Source organism: Copadichromis virginalis, linkage group LG1 (assembly GCF_057382275.1).
Source record: "Copadichromis virginalis isolate Kocher_CV1m ecotype Utaka linkage group LG1, C_Virginalis_male_GT1.1, whole genome shotgun sequence".
NCBI lineage: Eukaryota > Metazoa > Chordata > Actinopteri > Cichliformes > Cichlidae > Copadichromis > Copadichromis virginalis.
The window spans coordinates 30359115-30380047 of NC_140618.1; the positions used below are offsets into that span (position 1 = coordinate 30359115).

Here is a 20933-nt window from a genome sequence, read left to right on the forward strand (position 1 = left end):
TTCCTTTCACGCACTTTCCTGCTCGCCTCCCTGTTAAACTGACATGTCACCATCTACCCTCCACCTCCCCACCCCCAAACCGACATCAGCCGTCACGCCCGGTAGAGACGGCCGAGCCCAGTCGGACCTCCCCGGGCCTGTTATCTTGTTCAAACTCTGAAGCAATGAAAGCAAACATGTCTCACTGCTCCTGCAGAATTAGGAAGGGGAAAGTAGGATAAGCCTTTTTATGTGGCTTGTTAGATCCTTTGTGTTGCACATGAGAGAGAAAATCAATTTGGTTCTTTTTTCTTTTTCTATTTTCAATTTGGCGAAATAATTTTAAATCACGAAAGAGTTTTTGATCTGAGTAAAACTACGAGCTGTTATAAAAAATGTCATGCTGGCTTAAGAATAGACACCAAGTTAATCATCCATCTGGTTTTATTCCTCTAATCCTTGATATCAAGCTTCTGTTTTCACATTCCTTCAAACTATTCTGGACCTGTTTTGTTTTAAATATACACAAAGTCCCTTAAACCACTCGATCTTGTACTGGTCTCCAAACCATCACTATTGCACCCTCAGTGATCCACCTTTTCCGTGTTGGGTTGTGAGCTGCAGCTCAGTGCCATGAACTAACGCGTGCACTGCAATGGAGCACCTTGGGATTTCATTCCGCATTCCCTCAGAGGAGCAGAGCTGCCAGAGCAACATCTCGAGTTGAAAATCCACCAACAGGAGCTGCTCGTCTCACCGGGAGTTTGGCTTGGCTCGAGGTCAGTTACAGTTAAAGTGTGAGTTAATATGTAAGTATTTAAGAGTTTTAGGGCCAACAGTGTAAACAAAGTCAAGTGCAGAGGGTTATGACTTTGGTAGAGGAGAGAAAAACAAGGTTATTTGTAGGACACCCCAAAGCACACCCCAGTGAGAGCGAATTCATGGTCTCCCTGCGGAGTGAAGAGAGAAACGGACGAAACATGGTGTCTGAATTTTATAATTACACCTCATTTTTTTGTTTTAATATAATTATACTCATAAACTTGACTTGAGTTATTCAATACAAGGGAGGAAAAAACACAATGAGAAAACAAATTTCCAGAAGTTTCTGCTCACACTCATCCAGCTTTACTGATGGGTGTGGTTGGCACACAGGACAACACATTTCACGCGCTAGCTTAATCCTGAACGGTACAGGCTAATGGAAAATTTCTTGTGGCAATGTTGTGGTTGAATCTGCACAGACGAACAAAATCTTCTACAGTGTTGTTTTGGTTTTTGTACTTACAGTAACTACAAAGTAGGGCTGCCACAAACGATTATTTTGATAGTCGACTAGTCACCGATTATTTATGCGATTAGTCGACTAATCAGATCATCATCCACTGGACGTAAAACTACAGCTTATTGCACCAGCAGCATCTGCTCTTATATAACTATCATTAGCTTACAGCTTTAAGCTTTTAAGGTGCTAACTAAAAATAAAGACAAGATGATAGTTTATTCAATTTTAATGAAATTTGCAGATTGTTTCGGTAAAGTTTAATAAACTCCTTGCTATCTAAAATATAACAGGACACCGGAGTATATTCTCCAGCATCTCACACTTCTGATAATCAGCTGTCTGCTTGACGTTTATTCAGCTGTGTAAAAACTATAACTTTAATCTCAGACAAACTGATTTACTCAGGAACAAATAAAATACTAAAAAAAAGCCAAACAATAACATTTTTAATTTATCTAAGTGACTCATATATATTTAACCTGAGTCGCGAAAGACGGCGGTGGGTTTGAAAACAATTTGCCGGGAGTCCGGTGTTCTCACGGCGCTAGTGACCTAGCCCCCGGCTAGCTATCGAGCTAGTGGGTAACAGACGTCTCCGAAAACGTCGGAGCGCTTTTGAAAATATGTGGTGTCTTGATAAACTGAGCAGATATTTGAGGTTTACACAGCTACATTCTCGCCTGAAAATATGTTAAACGTTTATTTTGTGACCCAGAAAGAATAATAAGAGTAATATTAAAACTAACTAGCTACCGCCATTGTTGGAAACTAAGCTGGGCCGCGCTATGAATTCTGGGACACAGCTGCTTCTTCTTCTTCGGGGTTTAACGGCAGCTGGCATCCTTGTACATGCTGTGCTGCCATCTTCTGTTTCAGTCCGTTATTACACTCTTAAATCCTGCTATTATTCCTGTGTCTTTTGCGATCTTACAAAGCTTCAAACGACACGTCGACTATTAAATCAGTCGTCGACGATTTTGATAGTCGACGTAATCGTGACTAGTCGACAAATCGTGGCAGCCCTACTACAAAGTACTGGTACTGTCCAGTTTTACAGTATTTTTTCCTCTTCAGTGAGTCACAAATCGAATTAAATGAAGTGTATTTAATTTGATTACCTCCATCTATAAGTCATCTGCGCAAAATCATGTTGCAGCATGTCTCATTTAGCACACGGTTACTGTGAAGAAGTGAACAAGGAGGCGCAGGAAATTGTAGCTGTGTACGCTCTGCCCTGGAGAGCACAAAGACTTCATTTAGAAGTGTTGCTATGATTATACTTTAACTGATGTGAAGATGTGATGTGGGTTTTTTTCAGTGTTTGTGTGAACAAGAATGGTTGACATTTAACTAGCAACAAGCCAGTGAGGCGAATCACAACAAAAGCTGAAACCCCCACCATCATGCTGTAATTTAAACTGAATTCATGCTAAATGAACATGATTAAGGCCCTGTTTAGTGTTGGGACAGGTGTTTTTAAACATTTAAAGTACCGAAACATCATGAAATAACTTCTTCATGAGATCACAGAAGAAAACTGCGTTGCCACGTTGTTAGCTATACCCGTTCCACTGCTTGTTAACTCAAATGTTTAAGTAGCCAATCACATGGCGGCAACTTGGTGTATCAACTGATTTTTTGAACATGACAATGAGTTTAACAGCTCAGCAGATAATACTTTTATTAATATTAACATCATATCTCCTTATCTCAGCAGATTTAAGTCTAATAGAGCGCCGTGGGATGTAGTTGAAAGGGAGTTTGTACTGTAATTTTTACAGTGGGAGCCTGTTATAGTACAAAAACTTTAAAATAACAAATAGAGCTGGGAGTACTTTACTGTAATTTAACAGGGTGATTTCTTATGGTGTGTCTGAAAACATTTGCACGCTGTAAAAAGATTTTATCGCAGTGTCTCTACCACTTCCTGCTGTTTATCAGCTGACAGAGTCTGCACCGAACCTGTCGCCTCATATACCGTCTGCCCACTGTTTCATTAGTTTTTCTTACCACTGCAAGGCCTTCACCCTATGACATCCAGCAAATCTCAAACCACCTTCTCATATTACAGGAATAATTAACAACAGGCAACAGCAACAAGCCAGTAAGCAAGCCTCAAAGACCTGCTGCTCTTATACACATTAAATACACTCCTTGCATTTTAAAATTTGTTTCTTAATCTTGAATGTTTAACAAATAAGACGTATTATTAATGACAGCATTAGTAGTAATAAACTGGATTTTTAGCTTCCAGCTGATACCTGGTTTAGTTATTTTGGTATCGCAGAGCTGACTGAAATATTATATTGGTGAATATTGCTCCTGTACAGACAGGTGAGTTGGTGGAATCTCTGTTGTTATTACTACTTACTATGTACAATGCCATGAAAAAGCCCCCTCCTCTCGTTTCTTCTTCTTCTTCTTTTTTAAAATGATTATATTAGACAAAGATAACCTGAGTGAACATAAAATGGAAATGATTACTGCAAGACAAATCACTTAAATAGAATCTGTTTGAAATGGGACTAAGATCTCAAAAAGCAACACATCATGCCACGATCTACAGAAACAACTAAGAAACAAAGTCAGTGACATCTACAGTCAAGGGTCAAAAGTCATTTCTAGGGCTTTGGGACTACAGTGAATCAAAGGGAGAGCAATCAATTACAAATGGAGAAACTATGAAACAGTGGTGAACCTGCCCAGGAGAGGCTGGCCTACCAAAATCAGTGCAGCGATGACTCATGCAGGAGGCTGGCAAAGAACCCAGAACAATATCTGAAGAACTGCAGGCCTCACATGCCTCGGGTAAGTTCCACAGTCATGAATCAACAATAAAACAAAATGGACAAAAATGTCAGGAATGGCATTCAAGTAGAAAATCACTTCTGACCAAAATGAACACAAAGACTTTGTCTGTGAAGGTTCTCAGTCATCCAGGTCATCGTAGTCAAAGGAGACCCAGCAACACGCTCAGACAAAAACTGGTTCACCCGAAAGACAAAACGCCAAAACACAGACTTAACAATGTGATGTATGCTGTACAGTGCAGCGAGGAATGCTCAGACCTCTACATTGGAGAGACCAAACAGCCACTTCACAAGCGCATGGCACAACACAGAAGAGCCACCTCCACAGGACAAGACTCAGCAGTCCATCTGCATCTTAAGGATAAAGGACACTCTTTCGAGGATGCCAACGTTCACATTTTGGACAGAGAGGACAGATGGTTTGAAAGAGGAGTGAAAGAAGCCATCTATTTACACTGTGAGCGACCATCTTTGAACAGAGGCGGTGGTTTACGACACCAACTCTCTGCCATCTATAATCCAGTTTTGAGATCCCTTCCCAGACGCCTTAACGCCCACTCACATCCTGGGACAGCTGATCTCAGGAATTCGCATGATAAGGTGGGGCCAGGTTTCACAATGAACGCACCCGAAACTCTGGCTGACTGGGACCCACACCCAGTTTCACACCTTGGCTCAGGCGATTAGAGGATCATCAGGGGGTCCTTTTGTCCCTCTGTGGGGGGATACTCCCACTAGGTTTATATCTGGGACTCTCCACCATTTGACCTCAGAACTGAAGAAGCTTCTCGGATGAGAGGTGAAACGTCTTCAAGTAACTTAAAGAAGTCCAGACGCTTTTCTTTGCAAGCTCCTTTGACAACACAAAGACTTGTCTCACATTTACCAGAAAACATCCTGATGATCGCTGAGACTTTTGGGAAAATATTCTGTGGGCTGATGAGGCAGAAGCTGAACTCTCTGGAAGGTTTGAGTCCCACCTCTGCGTAAAACTAACAGCATTTCAAAAAAAGAAAGAAAATCATAGAAACAGTCAAACATGGTGGTGGTAGTGTGATGGTCTGGGCTGTTTTGCTGCCTCGGGACTCGGAAGACTCGCTTTGGTAAATGGAACCATGAATTCTTCTACCAAAACATCTTGAAGGATAACATCCAGCCATCGGTTCATGCCCTGAAGCTCAAGCTCACTTGGTTTATGCAGCATGACTGAAAACACACCAACATGTACACCTCTGAATGGCTCAAAAAACAAACTGGCGTTTTTGTAGTAGCCTATTCAAAGTCATAACTGTAAATAGATGTCGTCCATCTAAAGCGCCAGGAAGAAGCTGTGATGGCAAAAAAAAGAAACAGCTGGAGAAATGAGAGAAAATATAAAAATATAAACTGCAAATTTATTTTTAAATTTATAAAAATGGACTTTACTGCTACAAAAATGAAATAAAAATAGCCAAACAATCCTACATCTCCCAACAATGATCTGTCTAATTCTAATATACATCAAACACCATCATTCATAAGTTCCCCTCACACTGACCAGCTGACGTGCAGTAAAAGAGCTGCGATATCGACTGAGGCGAAACATTAAGGTGATGACATATTAAAAGGATAAACTTGAGCTAATGAGCACAGAGACATAACAAAGGCATGATGATGATCCCATACAGGGTCACTGGAAGGTTTACTGAAAACGTGACTCGAATGCTGTGACCTTTACGTGCGTCAGTATTTGATGCTGGCTGAAGACTGTTATAGATGACTCTGATGTGTGAAACAGCTGTCTCCACCATCATCAGTCAAGCACTGTTTTAAGGATCATCTATAGAGAAATAATGCAAATGTGAAGAATCACTGATATGAGTGGATGGTAGCAGACAAGTGCATTTTACTTCACGGACACCCAAAATCAAAATAAGACTCTCTGTTAAATTGGCACTTGTAATTTCCCATCTTGCCACAAGGTGTCAGTGTTTTATTTTGGATTCTTACCTTTGTTTTCCTCTTGGATTAATTAATTTGTCACTCAGTGCACAGCTACTTTTTGTTTTGTTTTAACCTTATGTCACAGGGAATTAAAGCAGATCACTGTAGGGAGAGAAAGGTCTTCGTGTGCCGCTAGCTCCTTTTATTGACTGTTAATGAGAAAAAGTAACAAGTTCGCTTCAGGCTAGAGCCCCCCTCCCTCTTCCCTCTCCCCTCTCCCCTCTCCCATGCAAGAGATGAACCTCCTGTGGCAAGCCCTGAATGTTCGTGTAACATCAGCACAACCACCGTGGAGCTCTCCTCGCATTAAGCATTCATTGAGTCATTGTTGCTGAGGCAAACATTGCCGTACTTAAGAGAAGTCGGTTTCTGCTTACTGCGGATGACTGCACAAATATTAAAACCAGTCTTCTCATTTTGATGGAAGAAAAAAATGATTAAAAAAAAATAAGTGAATTTAATTTTCAGCATCTTAAAGCCACCCTTCCACTGAGGTCATTTCTGATGAGGCTTCAGTGAACAGCAGATAGGTTAACTGAAGAGTCAGATGCATTTCTCAGGTCTTTGCCAGGTTTATTCTGATGACTTTCAGATACTGCTACAGACAGTTTTTTAGGCCTATCTCTTCTTCGTTTATTCTCAACTTGTCCCATTTTCTCATTTTTTTTAAGGACACACTGCAACCATGTTGATAATTAAAATTGTTTCTGTTATGTACAGTGTTGGGAAGGTTACTTTTCAAATGTATTCCACTACAGATTACAGAATACATGCCCCAAAACGTATTTTGTAACATATTCCGTTATGTTACTCAATGAGAGTAACGTATTCTGAATACTTTGGATTACTTAATATATTTTCATGCTTTTACAACTACATGAATGTACTATTGCTGTGTGATTTATTACTATTATTGAAGGTTACTCGCCATAATACCAACTAGATTTTTAAATCTTAATATAAATGAGTAACAGTAGGTGGACATTAGGTAAGGCTGCACTTTTTGCAGTGATCTCGTGTTGAAAACTATTCCACGCGTATATAAAACAGGTCAGCGGCCCCGAACCGTATCAAAGGGACCTCTGGCTCATACGTCGGGTTCCGTGTCGGGCTCGTAGCTGAAAACTAGCTTTACTTTGTTGTCTGGGTCAACTTTGCTAGCGAGAGACAGAGAAAGGCTACTCCAACATACTGTTTCGGAGGAAAACACGAACACAGTGTACAGTCGAGTATTAATAGCTTGTTTACAACTGGGCTCGTCAGGCACTCATTTTGGCTGCAGTGGTTATTATTATATTTACATGCTTCCAGCTCCCGTTTCTGGTCGGTGACAACTGGTACTTTTTGATTCTCCTTGTTCTAATAATAACCAAAAATAGGAGGGCATAGCCTAACATATGAAACAGGAAAAGACTGCTGTGTAATCCATTTATTTCAACAAAGTAACTGTATTCTGAATATCACCTTTTTAAATGGTAACTGTATACAGTTACTCATATTTTGTATTTTAAATGCGTAACACCAGTACATGTATTCCGCTACTCCCCAGCCCCAGCAGGTTACAGTGGGGCAAAAAAGTATTTAGTCAGCCACCGATTGTGCAAGGTCCCCCACCTAAAATGATGACAGAGGTCAGTAATTTGCACCAGAGGTACACTTCAACTGTGAGAGACAGAATGTGAAAAAAAAAATCCATGAATTCACATGGTAGGATTTGTAAAGAATTTATTCGTAAATCAGGGTGGAAAATAAGTAGTTGGTCAATAACAAAAATACAACTCAATACTTTGTAACATAACCTTTGTTGGCAATAACAGAGGTCAAACGTTTACTATAGGTCTTTACCAGGTTTGCACACACAGTAGCTGGTATTTTGGCCCATTCCTCCATGCAGATCTTCTCGAGAGCAGTGATGTTTTGGGGCTGTCGCCGAGCAACACGGACTTTCAACTCCCGCCACAGATTTTCTATGGGGTTGAGGTCTGGAGACTGGCTAGGCCACTCTAGGACTTTCAAATGCTTCTTACGGAGCCACTCCTTTGTTGCCCGGGCGGTGTGTTTTGGTTCATTGTCATGTTGGAAGACCCAGCCTCGTTTCATCTTCAAAGTTCTCACTGATGGAAGGAGGTTTTGGCTCAAAATCTCACGATACATGGCCCCATTCATTCTGTCCTTAACACGGATCAGTCGTCCTGTCCCCTTGGCAGAAAAACAGCCCCATAGCATGATGTTTCCACCCCCATGCTTCACAGTAGGTATGGTGTTCTTGGGATGCAACTCAGTATTCTTCTTCCTCCAAACACGACGAGTTGAGTTTATACCAGAGGTGGGACCAAGTCATTGTTTTGCAAGTCTCAAGTAAGTCTCAAGTCTTTATCCTCAAGTCTCAAGTCAAGTCTCAAGTAATGTCAGGCAAGTCAGAGTCGAGTCTCAAGTCACTGGTGTAAAAGTCCGAGTCAAGTCACAAGTCTGAAACTTTGAATTTCAAGTCCTTTCGAGTCTTTAAAAAAAACAAACGAAAAAATAATGTTGCAGTTATGCTAAATGTAAATATTAGACCATGTAATTTTAAAATCTGTGTTTTTCTCAACACATACAAAATAGTGAACTTAGAAAATATACACAAATTGTGAAATTGCACCTCTTTAAAATGCAGCTCAATTAAACCTAGCTCCAAGAATAATTTTCACCGACAGTTCTGAGATACGCTGCATGTTATTCTTGGATGCGGTTGTAGGACCGGCTTTGAAATCGCATGACAAAAATATCATACACATTTAAAAAAAAACTGCATCACCAACGTAGCCTGGACAACATTTGCTAGTTAGATGAAGTCAGCTATCTCATCGTAGCATATTTATATGCATATTTATAATCATACGGTTCTTGGAGTGAGTGCATACACTCATGAAGTTTAGTAACTTCAGGTCACTGCAACAAGCCCAGGTACAGTTTACCGACGGATGGGTGCAGGACCTTGAAATGCACCGTGTAGAACGAAAGACCATCGTACGTATCATAAGTTTACCAGTCTCACAAATCGTCTTCATAAATACACATTCGTTAACCGTTTATTAATAGGACCTTTGAGCTCAACGGTAATTAATTAGTAGTGGAAATAATTTCTGGTACGCGTTACAGAAATGTAGCAGTGACAATAATATTGTATGCTGTAATCGCACTGGGCAATTAGTGATACAAAAAACCTGTTTTATCCTGTGAATAAAAGTATATGTTTTTGTCAATGTACCATAATAACAGAAGCGAAACGCAATATTGTGTCAGGACAATTCACTATTTATGCACAATAAACACAATAAATAAAGGAGCATAGCGCGACAATTTCTGTTCAGCGCCAGACTTGCTTGTAACCTATATCACTAATTATGTTAAGAAAAATGACACATTAACTACAACAGCAGACTGACCTTTGTGTAAATGCTTGGAGCAGACTAACCTGTGAGCTGGAGTGTTCTGGGACGTTATATTTGATCTTTGAATGGCTGCAATCCAGTCGCCTCTGTTACTTCGGAAACATGGTTTGAACAATTTCTCTTCAACGACGTAATCCGATAACAACCGATCTCTTTACCCGTCGGCTTCCCGTGGCTGTCATGCGACCGGCTATTGCAGTTAATAATACAACGGCTTCTTGACATTTTTGTGTTTCTTTTTATCGCTGTGTGACTGATTTTAATTGAAAGCCTGCGTGCGCTAGTACCGCTTGCCACGAGTTCCCAGAATCCTTTGCGGTTCTACCCGTGAATGACGTCACATTTTCAATCTCTATATAATATGCGTGTTAAATTTTATATTTGGGGTGAAATATCAAGTCTTTTCAAGTAAACCGGTTCAAGTCCAATTCAAGTCCCAAGTCATTGGTGTAAAAGTCCAAGTCAAGTCACAAGTCTTAGAACATTTTTTCAAGTCAAGTCTAAAGTCATAAAATTAATGACTCGAGTCTGACTCGAGTCCAAGTCATGTGACTCGAGTCCACACCTCTGGTTTATACCAAAAAGTTCTACTTTGGTTTCATCTGACCACATGACATTCTCCCAATCCTCTGCTGTATCATCCATGTGCTCTCTGGCAAACTTCAGACGGGCCTGGACATGCACTGGCTTCAGCAGCGGAACACGTCTGGCACTGCGGGATTTGATTCCCTGCCGTTGTAGTGTGTTACTGATGGTGACCTTTGTTACTTTGGTCCCAGCTCTCTGCAGGTCATTCACCAGGTCCCCCCGTGTGGTTCTGGGATCTTTGCTCACCGTTCTCATGATCATTTTGACCCCACGGGATGAGATCTTGCGTGGAGCCCCAGATCGAGGGAGATTATCAGTGGTCTTGTATGTCTTCCATTTTCTGATGATTGCTCCCACAGTTGATTTTTTCACACCAAGCTGCTTGCCTATTGTAGATTCACTCTTCCCAGTCTGGTGCAGGTCTACAATACTTTTCCTGGTGTCCTTCGAAAGCTCTTTGGTCTTGGCCATGGCGGAGTTTGGAGTCTGACTGTTTGAGGCTGTGGACAGGTGTCTTTTATACAGATGATGGGTTCAAACAGGTGCCATTCATACAGGTAACGAGTGGGGGACAGAAAAGCTTCTTACGGAAGACGTTACAGGTCTGTGAGAGCCAGAGATTTTCCTTGTTTGAGGTGACCAAATACTTATTTTCCACCCTAATTTACGAATAAATTCTTTACAAATCCTACCATGTGAATTCATGGATTTTTTTTTCACATTCTGTCTCTCACAGTTGAAGTGTACCTCTGGTGCAAATTACTGACCTCTGTCATCATTTTAAGTGGGGGAACTTGCACAATCGGTGGCTGACTAAATACTTTTTTGCCCCACTGTATGTACACAACACTGGCTCAACCCTTTAGCTGGGTTCCTTTGATAGTCATAGATCAGTGTCACAAACAAAATCAAAAACCACTGAAAATGGAGTGAAAAAGCAGCAAATGTCTAAAACCTTCAGTTCGGATGTAGAACGAATGCTCCACATCCGAAGCCAGATATAAAAGTGAGGGTGCACAACACTATAAAGTACCTATAATACACACATTGACCAACTACAACATCAGAATGTTTGGTGCCTTTAAACAAGATGGTCCTTCGCTCAAGTAAAAGTAGCAATGCTACGAGATAGTTTCAAAACTTTAATCTTGCACTTGTAGTACAGATTAACTGCTGTTGTTACTACTACTCATAAATTATCATGAAAGCAGCTTTTATTGTTGTATTTGATGGAGGTGCCACTATTTTTATTAAGTGACAGGGAGTTAAACCTGTAACAATACATCATGTTTTTACAAGCACGGTTATAAAATTCACAGCTACACATAAGCAAACTGGCATTAAAAAATACACACAAGTACAAATAACATAGCAAGATACACATGTTACAATCAAACAATCATCTTCCTGCTTCACAGTTACCATTTTTAATAATAGTAGCGATTGTGTTCTGCTGATTCTGTGTTTTTTTTGTGCGAGTGTCGGGGAATACAAAGAGACCAATCGGGCTGCTGTGCTGCAGCTGCTCAAAGACTCTGCTGCCTCCCTGGTGTTTTGGTTGATGAGGTGTAGTTTGTGTCTCCAAATGAGGAGCATGTGTGGCAGACAGCCCCCTGATACATTATTAATAGTTGCTAGACTCCAGGCGCTCTTTTCTTCCCTCTGTTGAATTTCAGACCTTCACAGCTTCTTCTTCTTCGCTCCGTCTAGAAACACTCCCACCACACACTTGCTTTCCCCCCCTCTGTACATCAGTGCATCATTTTCCTGTTTACCCTACCCCCTGCCGTCACCCCATCCCCTCATTGTTCTCCACCAGCTTCCATCTTCATACCTGACTCAGCTGCTGATTAGCAGCGAAGGCTTCTATTCTCTCGGCTGCGTAAACCAAAGTCTGTCAGCTTCTTATAAATGAGCAAAAAATAAAGCAATTACCTGGCTTAGAAACTGAAACAGTAGATTCATTTCATTCTACAGTAATGACTTCTTCTTTGTCTCTGGTGTTCTTTTAGTAGCGAGGATGAGGCCGAGCTGAATTTGACACACCGTCAGCTCAATAGCACAAATGAAACCAGATAAGAAGTGAAGTTGGGAAATGATTTGGCAGAGCGCAGGGAGAAACAGATTGCCTGACAACAGTAGGTAAAAGCTAATGAGGACTTCAAAGAACTTCAACAGTTTGGAACATGTGTTTCTTCTCTTTCAGAGAGCAGATCGATTGATTCTTTAGGAAAATCAACCTGGTAGTAGCTGGCTTACGGGGATGTGTTATATGTGTTATTTTGTGTTTAATTGTCTCAGTTTTTACAAAATAGTTTAAACTGAAACATGTTAATACATAGAAGGTTGAGATTTAGCATATTGGAAGGGCTAAGCTAGCTGTCCAGACCCATGAATTCTTCTTGCTAAGCTCGTTGGTTGTTGGTTGTAGCCTGATAGATCAATTAAATAACTATGAACGTAGCATGGTTGGAATATCCTGTAACCTAAATAACCACTAGTTATGTATGCAGAAGAGCGTCTCTGAATGCACATCGCACCTTGAAGCAGATGCCCAGCAGCAGAAGACCACACCGGGTGTCCTCCTGCCAGCTAAGAACAGCAAACTGAGGCTATAATTTGCAGAACCTCACAAAAATTGGACAACAGAAGAGTGGAAGAACACTGCCTGGTCTGATGAGTCCTGATATCCGCTCTATCATTCAGATAGTGGGATTGGAAGTGGACGTAAGCTTGGATCTGTCCTGCCTTTTATCAGTTGTCCAGTGGTGTAATGATGTGGGGGGTATTTTCTTGCAAGTATTTTCTTTCTTTCTCCATTTCAGGATCTATCCAAAAAGTTGCTTCTGATCATCAGGATGTAGCGAGAAACAAGTAACGAGAGACGTTTCTCCTCCTGAAAATGTCCAGATGAACAGACTCAACTTTTTGGGATTTCCTTACCTGGATGTTTGAGCATAAAGACATTTCAGGATCGAGTTTAAAACTCGATTACTTGTATTTAAGAGTGCCAATGGTTTGGGCCCCCGTCATTGACAGAGTGTTTGTAACCCTACAGTCCTACCAGAGCACTGAGGTCTACTAAGCAGCTGTTTCGAGCTTAAACGCAGAGGTGATTGGAGCTTTTCAGTGGTGGCTCCTAATCTTTGGAACAACTTACCCTTTTTCCATGAGAGCTGCTGTCTCTCAAACATCATAAAGCATTTTTAAAAACCTGCTTATTCTTGCTTGTTTTTGAGCCTAGTGTTTGTATATTATTATGCAAACACGGCCTTTTTTACTGTATTTTTTGTTGATTTAGTGACTGTGTATTGTGTATATGTTGCAAACTTGTACAGCATTTGTTCTATAGAAATAAACTTTGACTTGTTGCAACTGAGCACCATTTAAATGCCAAAGCCTACCTGAGTATTGCTGACCACGTCCATCCCTTTATGACCACAGTGAACCCATCTTCCAGCAGGCTAATACACCATGACACAAAGCTCAAATCACCTCAGTGTGGTTTCTTGAACATGACAATTGAGCACCTTTAGGATATCAGTAGATGGACCAGAATCTCCGAGTGCTGTTTCCAGCATATACATAAGTATTTCGATCAACGTGTAAAAGACTACAAACTCCGTGGAAGTTTTGAAGTTGCACTGTTGCACTGTTTCTGTTTTCTTTCAGCTCGATATTTCCACCTCCATTTCTTTTCTTTTCCCACCTCCCCTGAGAACCCAGACAACACACAAACAAATCCAATAACGCAGGGTTCAACGGTGTGTTAATTTCATCAAGTGGGTAAATTTATGGACACTATAAAGCCTGTGGCTTCTGGGCACCAGAGTACCAAGTATTCACTGTAATTTTATCATGGGCATCTCAAAGGCATCTGAATGGCAGCAGAGGAGGTAGAAGAGGCTGATACAAAGGCCGTGAAGAGGCCGAGCTTATCGGGTTTATGTAGGGCTAATTACAGGACTGGGAGACAGACTCTCTGTCAGGAGGCACAGTAACATCATTAGCGTCAAGAAAAGAGGAGGAATGTGACGTGTGGGGTAGTGAGGGAGAAATTATGGGTGGATTGTATTAATGCCAAAAGGTAATGAAAAATGCAAGCGGGTGGCAGGAGATACAGTCCTTCTCAGGTGTCTGCGCTTTTTCACTGGATCAGAATAGCCTAATTAGGATTAATAATTAATCAGGATTGTTTTCCTTCCCAGCAGTTTCACAGAGACCGTGTTCAGTATGGATAAACTGTTTCTATAATACAGTCAGAAATGCCTGTCACCCATAATAATGTGTGAAGTTGAGTTAGAAATGTTCGAAAGAGCTCTGATACAAACAGCAACTTTACCAGAGGCGTCAGGTAAAGTCGTTCAAAGGAAAAGATCTGATCGGGTGTGGAGTGTCACTCAAAGTACCGAGAGGAGCCAGTTGACATGTACAATCTGGCACTGGAGTATATCTGGAATAACTGGGAACTAGTTAAAAGCCACTCAACCCTCTCTGATGACAGCGAATCAGAAATTAGAGATGTTAATACAGAGGATGGCAGAGCAGGTGGTTTGATTATGAGGCGCACAATTAAATTATACAGGAGGGTTTGTCATTAGACCCGAGCAGGCAGAAATGACATTAGTGGGGTGCAGGCTTGAGTGATGGACTAAATGGTTACACTGATGATCAAATCAATCCCGCTGGTCTGGTTTCACCTGAACAGAATTTTTCGTTGCGACTCAGTAATTCCAACTTAATTAGTTTCATGCTGGCACGCAGTGCTGCGAAAAAGTATTTGCCCACTTTCAGATTTCTTAGTTTTTTGTATATATGCCACATTTACATGTTTCAGATCATCAAATTCATTTCGATATTGGATAAAAAATAAAAAAAAACCTACAAAAACACAAAATGCAGTTTTTAAATGATGATTTCATGTATTAAGGGAAAAAAGTTACCCAAACCTACTTGTCCCTATGTGACAAAGTAGTTGCCCCTAAACCTGATAACTGGTTGCGCCAGTTATGGCAGCAAGAATTGCAATCAAGTGTTCAAGTAACTGGCAACGAGTCTTTCATAATTATGTGGAGGAATTTTGTCCCACTTTTCTTTGCAGAATTGCTTTAATTCAGTCACTGTGGAGAGTTTTCAAACACGAGGGGCGTGTTTAAGGTTTGTGTCTTAATCTGATTTAATTCTGGACTTCCTGACTTTTCTTTTTTGAGCCATCCAGAGTTCGATTTCCAGTAAGTCGTCCAAGTCCTGAAGCAGCAAAGCAGCCTCAGACCATCATGCTACCACCACCATGTTTGACTGGTGATATAATGTTCTTTTTATGAAATGCTGTGTTAATTTTACACCACATGTACCAGGACTCAGTTTCCAAAGTATTTTCCCAGAGGATCATCAAGATTTTTTTGTCATTTTCGCTCAGTCTCTTTCTTATTGTTGGATTATAAACTCTGACCTTAACTGGTTGAAGTGAGGCCTGCACTTCTTTAATGTTGTTCTGGGATCTTTTGTGACCTCGTGGATGAGTCGTTGATGCACTCTGGGAGTGTCTCTGATGGGCCACTTTTCCAAGTCTTTTTCTCTATTTGTGTATAATGGCTCTCACTGTAATTCACTGGAGTCCCAAAGCCTTAGAAATGACTTTGTCACCCTTTCCAGATGATAGAGGTCACTGACTTTGTTTTCTGAGCTGCTTCTTTAGATTGTGAGATGATGCGTTTGAGGATCTTTTAACCTGCTTCGCTTTCGTCAGACAGGTTCTACTTGCGTTAGATTTGCGATTTCCCTGAGTTATCACAGTTAATCACTGTATTTGGCAACTTCACCCCTTTTATCCAGAAACCAATAGCAGACTGACCCCAAATTATTGTGGTCACAATGCATCATATAGGATAATCATTTGGAGTCATTGTTGTATGGACGTGGAACCTCTCGGTGTGCGCTGGGCTTGTTTAGCACATACCGTCGATCAGACGTGCATCTGGTGGTTCTTTGTGTTCCCCGACCTGCTCCTGAGATTGTAAGAGACGGCACAGCGAACGAACTTGCTGAGAAAGCTGCTGCTGTCGGGCAATCTTGTTGCTGTGGGTGTGCTAGTCTAGGCAACATGCCAAAATAACATGAATGTCAGCAAGTGTTTGCAGGCTCTATTTTTCATTTTCTATTGCAAAATAATACTCCTTAGAATACAATTTAGATGTATCCTTAAGATATAATTATAAATATTCAATTATTGAAATTGTAACTTTTAATATAATAACTTAATTTATTTGCATCTCTACTGATTTCCATGGATCCACTGTTCTAATTTCTTGAAGTCCATGGTGCCATCTTTACGTTACAAATCAAATATATTCAGTTGTTAATCAAATATGAGGGGAAAAAAATATAAAAGTGTCAGAAATGAAAAGCTACAATCAATAAATGTTTTTATATTTTCTAGAAATCTAGAAACTGATAAATGGCTAAAACCGATCACCATTTATCGACAACTGATTGATAATTGCATAAATCTATAGCTTCATTAGACATATCTATTCTTTATCTATTCTTCATTAGGCTGCTGTGTTCATGTCAAACCTCTGAAAAACAAAACAAATCAGGAATTTAAGAAAAAAAATGCTTTTATTTATTGATTTTTTTTTTTTTTTACATCTTTAAAAAGCAAAACCTTAAAGCACAAAGATTTACTCTGTATATAAACACCTCTCTTCATTGGACTAAAAAAATGGTAGCATTTGCACATTGTGCTTCGGTTGCAAAGTCTGTACAACAACTCTGGGTCTCTCGTAGTGTCACGACCCCAGTAAACATTTTATTGCATAAATCACATTTGACCTCAGTGGCCATTTGCTGACGTGTTGAAACAAGGAGTGTAGAGACAGAGGAGAGGGTACTACTGAAATGAGGAGAAAGAAGCTCTCATACCTGTTACACAGTGAATAACAATAGCAGCTTTCTTAATGAAGGCGTTGCACATTGTCCTGAAAAGGAAAAAAGTAATCCATAAAAGAGAAATACAACTAAACTCATGTGACGATAATCGACAGTTGTGCTTTTGTCTAACTAGAAAAACTCTTATTCCTCTGCAGAGGAAAAAAAGAAATAAAATAAAATAAAATAAAAAAAACTCAAGGAGAACCTGCAGCTATTGGCTCATTTCCCTTTAAACAGTAGCTTACTAAACACTAATCTCTAGTTGCACACAACCCCTTTTACAATAAGCATTTACATATCTACTCAACCTACATCTGAAAAAGTAGCATTTCTCAAAAGGCAGTGTCTCTCCATGACATCTCCAAGGAGACTTTACATCATTAAAATGCTGAATGGAAGTCGGTTTTTGCACAAAAATATACAAATACACCTCGAATCAATGACTTTGGTATAAACAACATGGAGCTCGTTATTCTCACACAAAGACTTCTACTCCTGAACGTTACCCCCCCCTCCCCACCGGACATATTTCTGCTCGTCGTGTATAAATTATGCAAGTGTTTACAGGAAGAAAAAGCCAACAGGAAGTAAAGAAAACTAGAATCAGCAAAAACAACAACAACAAAAAGAAAAACCCTAACAGATTACCCAAAGATCTCAAACATCTTTTATGGTATAAACATTCCCACAACCTATAAAGGAGAAAAATGAATAAAAATGAATATAATCATCATTAAAAAAAAAAGATTGATGGAAAATAAATGTTAAAAGTTATAAGGTTTCCTCTTTATTGGACACAGTTGTAATTTTTCAATTATAAAACAAGAGTACAAAAACAATAAATGACAAAGCAGGGTTATATAACAAATAGATTAGAGACATGCTTACACATTAGAACCATTATTTTGAGAACCAAACGTTTTTTTGTGATTAAACTTGATGTTTAAAAATGTGCATTATTGTGTTCTGCTTTTCTACTGAAGTCAGGATTTGTTAATCAGTTTGGAAAAAGGGAACTTGGATGTATTTTTGTCCTGCCAGTGCAAACTCAAACAACCTGAAACGCTGGCTTTGTGGGAAAACGATTTTTGTCTCAAAAAACTGGCGTTATATATATATATTTTTAAACAGGATTAAGAAGAAACCAATCTGCAGCTTCTTTAAATCTTCAAAGCTGGATCAATGAAAGCCTCATTGCTGCTGAGGGCTCCGCTTTGTGTTGTTTGTGAGTACGACGCCGGTGAACGCTGACTCATCCGTGAGCAGCGACTGTACCGTGAACAGGCTCTCCAGCCTATTAGCCGGGTGAATTGTTAGAGCACAGGCAGGCCTCTTTCTCTGCGCTCGGCGGTCAACAGGGCAGCGCTCAGATTAAAAGCGCCGAGTTCATGCACTCGCAGCGGCTGAGAGGAGCAACGAGAGCCTGCTGGGACCGAGCCTTTGCATGCTCGTCAGGAATTTACCTCCAGCTTTAGTACTTCCTGGCATTGTCTATTTAAATGGTGTGAATTAACATTGTAGTGAGATGCAGCTGTGCTTCTGCTGCCCACGTTCATCTCCTCCAATACACAACAGAGACATCTACACCACCTACGCTTGTATCCTGCAATTATCATGTTCCAAGTATGAGTTACAGAAGAAAGGCTTTTCAGACGAGTTCCCGAGTAAACAACGAGCTGAAAAGGTCAAAAAGGAGGAGGGGAACGAGGGGGGTGGGCACAAGAATGAATTAAAATGTGGCTACGACTGACGGTGCTGATATTCACACCAAGCAAAAAACACAGATCTGAAATTATAACAATGACGTGGGGAGCTGGAGTTTGGCATTTAAAGTTTCACATTAGTATCACCTTTTAACTGATGCCTCTTGGTTAATCTAGTATTAAATGTTTAGCCTCGTTCAGGCCTGCGATCACGCGTGTAAGTAGGAAACACAGTTTTTCCTTTTGAAACAAAACTTTAGATTGTGCAGCTGAAAAGAAGCGAGCATTTATCCTGGTCTTAAATTCAGCCAGCTGGGATTTCTCACATGGGACACACATGTGTTAATAAACACGCTGAACTCAAAGTTAATCATATGTGAAGTTGCAACCTTGAACAAAAACGGTTACACGGTGGTATCACTGCCTGACCATCGGATACAGGTAGCAACATTACAGAAGCTACAGCTAATTATGATAACTTCCTCATTTTTAAGCATTATTGCAGGGCTGCATTGATTTATCTCAGTGAATACCACAGGAACAATCACATTGCTACTGAGAACGAGCTCGATTATTACTCAGAGCAGCTTTCAAGCAGCTTAACAGAAGCCTCACATTTACTTTAGAGGGGAAAAGATAAATCTACTAAAGACATAATACTATAATTATTGGCTAACATTAATCTGTGTTTAGACAGAATCATAAAACGTTTGATTTTCTAGCATTTCCACAAAGGGATGAATTCTCTAATAAACATCTCTAACCAAACATTAAATGTGAGACACTTAAAAAAAAAAGTCCTGCGTTGTAATTTAAAACTGTTTAGTATTGAAGGGTTTGCATTAAAAATGTTGTTGTGGTGAAATATTCGAATGCTTCTTATATATTGAAAAGATGCGCTTTTTTGTTTTTTGGCAACGTTCTCCTTCAAATAATTTATAATATATTCTGTTATATACAGTTTGTTTTAATAAACTTTAATCTGAAATGATGTTAAAAAAAATACAATTGCAGAAGAAAAATGTGCTGGATGCATCGAAGAATGTCTGAAATGTGATTCACAGAGTTTTTAATCTTTCACCAATGTCATATATTCTTTTTAAAAACGCACACACACACTTTCTTCCTGAATGCAGACACTCTCACTTTGAAATGAGGTTTGTGCATAACTACAAACACTAACTCAAGAGGTGAAGGAAAAGAAAAGAAACAGGGAGAGGAGAGCTACAGTGGATGTTGCAGAAATTAAAAAACCTGCAACAGAGCACACGAGAGAGTATTGAGAGCTTCAGCTGATTAAACTCATACTTCAGATTTTGGACTTCAACCAGATCGAGGACGTGCACGCGAGCATAGGCCGCTCATTCATTCCTTCAGTCGCACAGAATATATCGATCTTCTTCTCATCTCAGCCTTTATAGTGTGTGGGTTGGAGTTTAGTCTAATTGTGCTTGGCACGAATCCCCTTTAAGTAGGTTTTCCAGCGCTTGACCACATCCTTGAAGATGGGGGAGTTGTCTATGGATGCCAGCAGCTGTAGCTGATTAATGTGTGTGGTGTGATAGTCCCAGCGAGCCAAGTTGGGCGCAGTGCCCAACATGAAGTGACGCAGGTCATAAATGCTCCCAGACCCGGTGTCAAAGAGCGGCAGCATGGCCTTCAGCGACTCCATGCCGCGGCTGAACAGCTGCCCTGCCTCCCTGCCGAGCTTCTCTCCAGCTGTCTCAGTCAAGTCGTAGAGCCCCAGCAGGGAGTAGATGAAGCCGTTGAGCACAAAGGAGCTGGGTGTGGTGGGGTATTCTTCATACCAGTCATACTTGTTCATGAACACAGCTTTGACCCCATGCTGTGCTGAAGGCACCTTATAAGGTCCTACTGCCTTCAGGGCAGCGTTGAGGTACGCCTGGTCCTTGGTGAGGAGGTAGGCTCTCACAAGGGTGGACATGGCCTGGCCCTGAGCCATGGCCGAGTACCAGCCGGGCTCCAGAGGTCTGAAGCCTTCGCCTAGTTTACGGGTGACCATGATAGGCCATCCGCCTCGCTCGTCCTGGTTGCGCAGCAGCCAGTCGCTGGCGGCAAAGAAGGCGGCCATGTGCGCAGTGGTGGAGATGGTGATGTTGTCAACAAATCCACGCCCATGCAGGACTAATCGCACCACACGTCTGGGCATAATCTGAAAAGAGACAGTAGATGAAGGGAGTTAGGACTTGGCATTCAT

General features: G+C 40.7%; 1 protein-coding gene across 1 annotated transcript in view; it reads right to left on the minus strand.

Annotated features, from left to right (window-relative positions):
- Window positions 1-16681: 16681 nt before the first annotated feature.
- glceb (glucuronic acid epimerase b) overlaps window positions 16682-20933 on the minus strand; it is a 61520-nt gene continuing 57268 nt past the window's right edge. Inside the window, exon 6 of the mRNA XM_085458921.1 lies at window positions 16682-20888. Coding sequence (XP_085315047.1) covers window positions 20157-20888 — 732 coding nt within the window. The 3' untranslated portion in view covers window positions 16682-20156. The remainder of the gene's footprint in view (window positions 20889-20933) is intronic.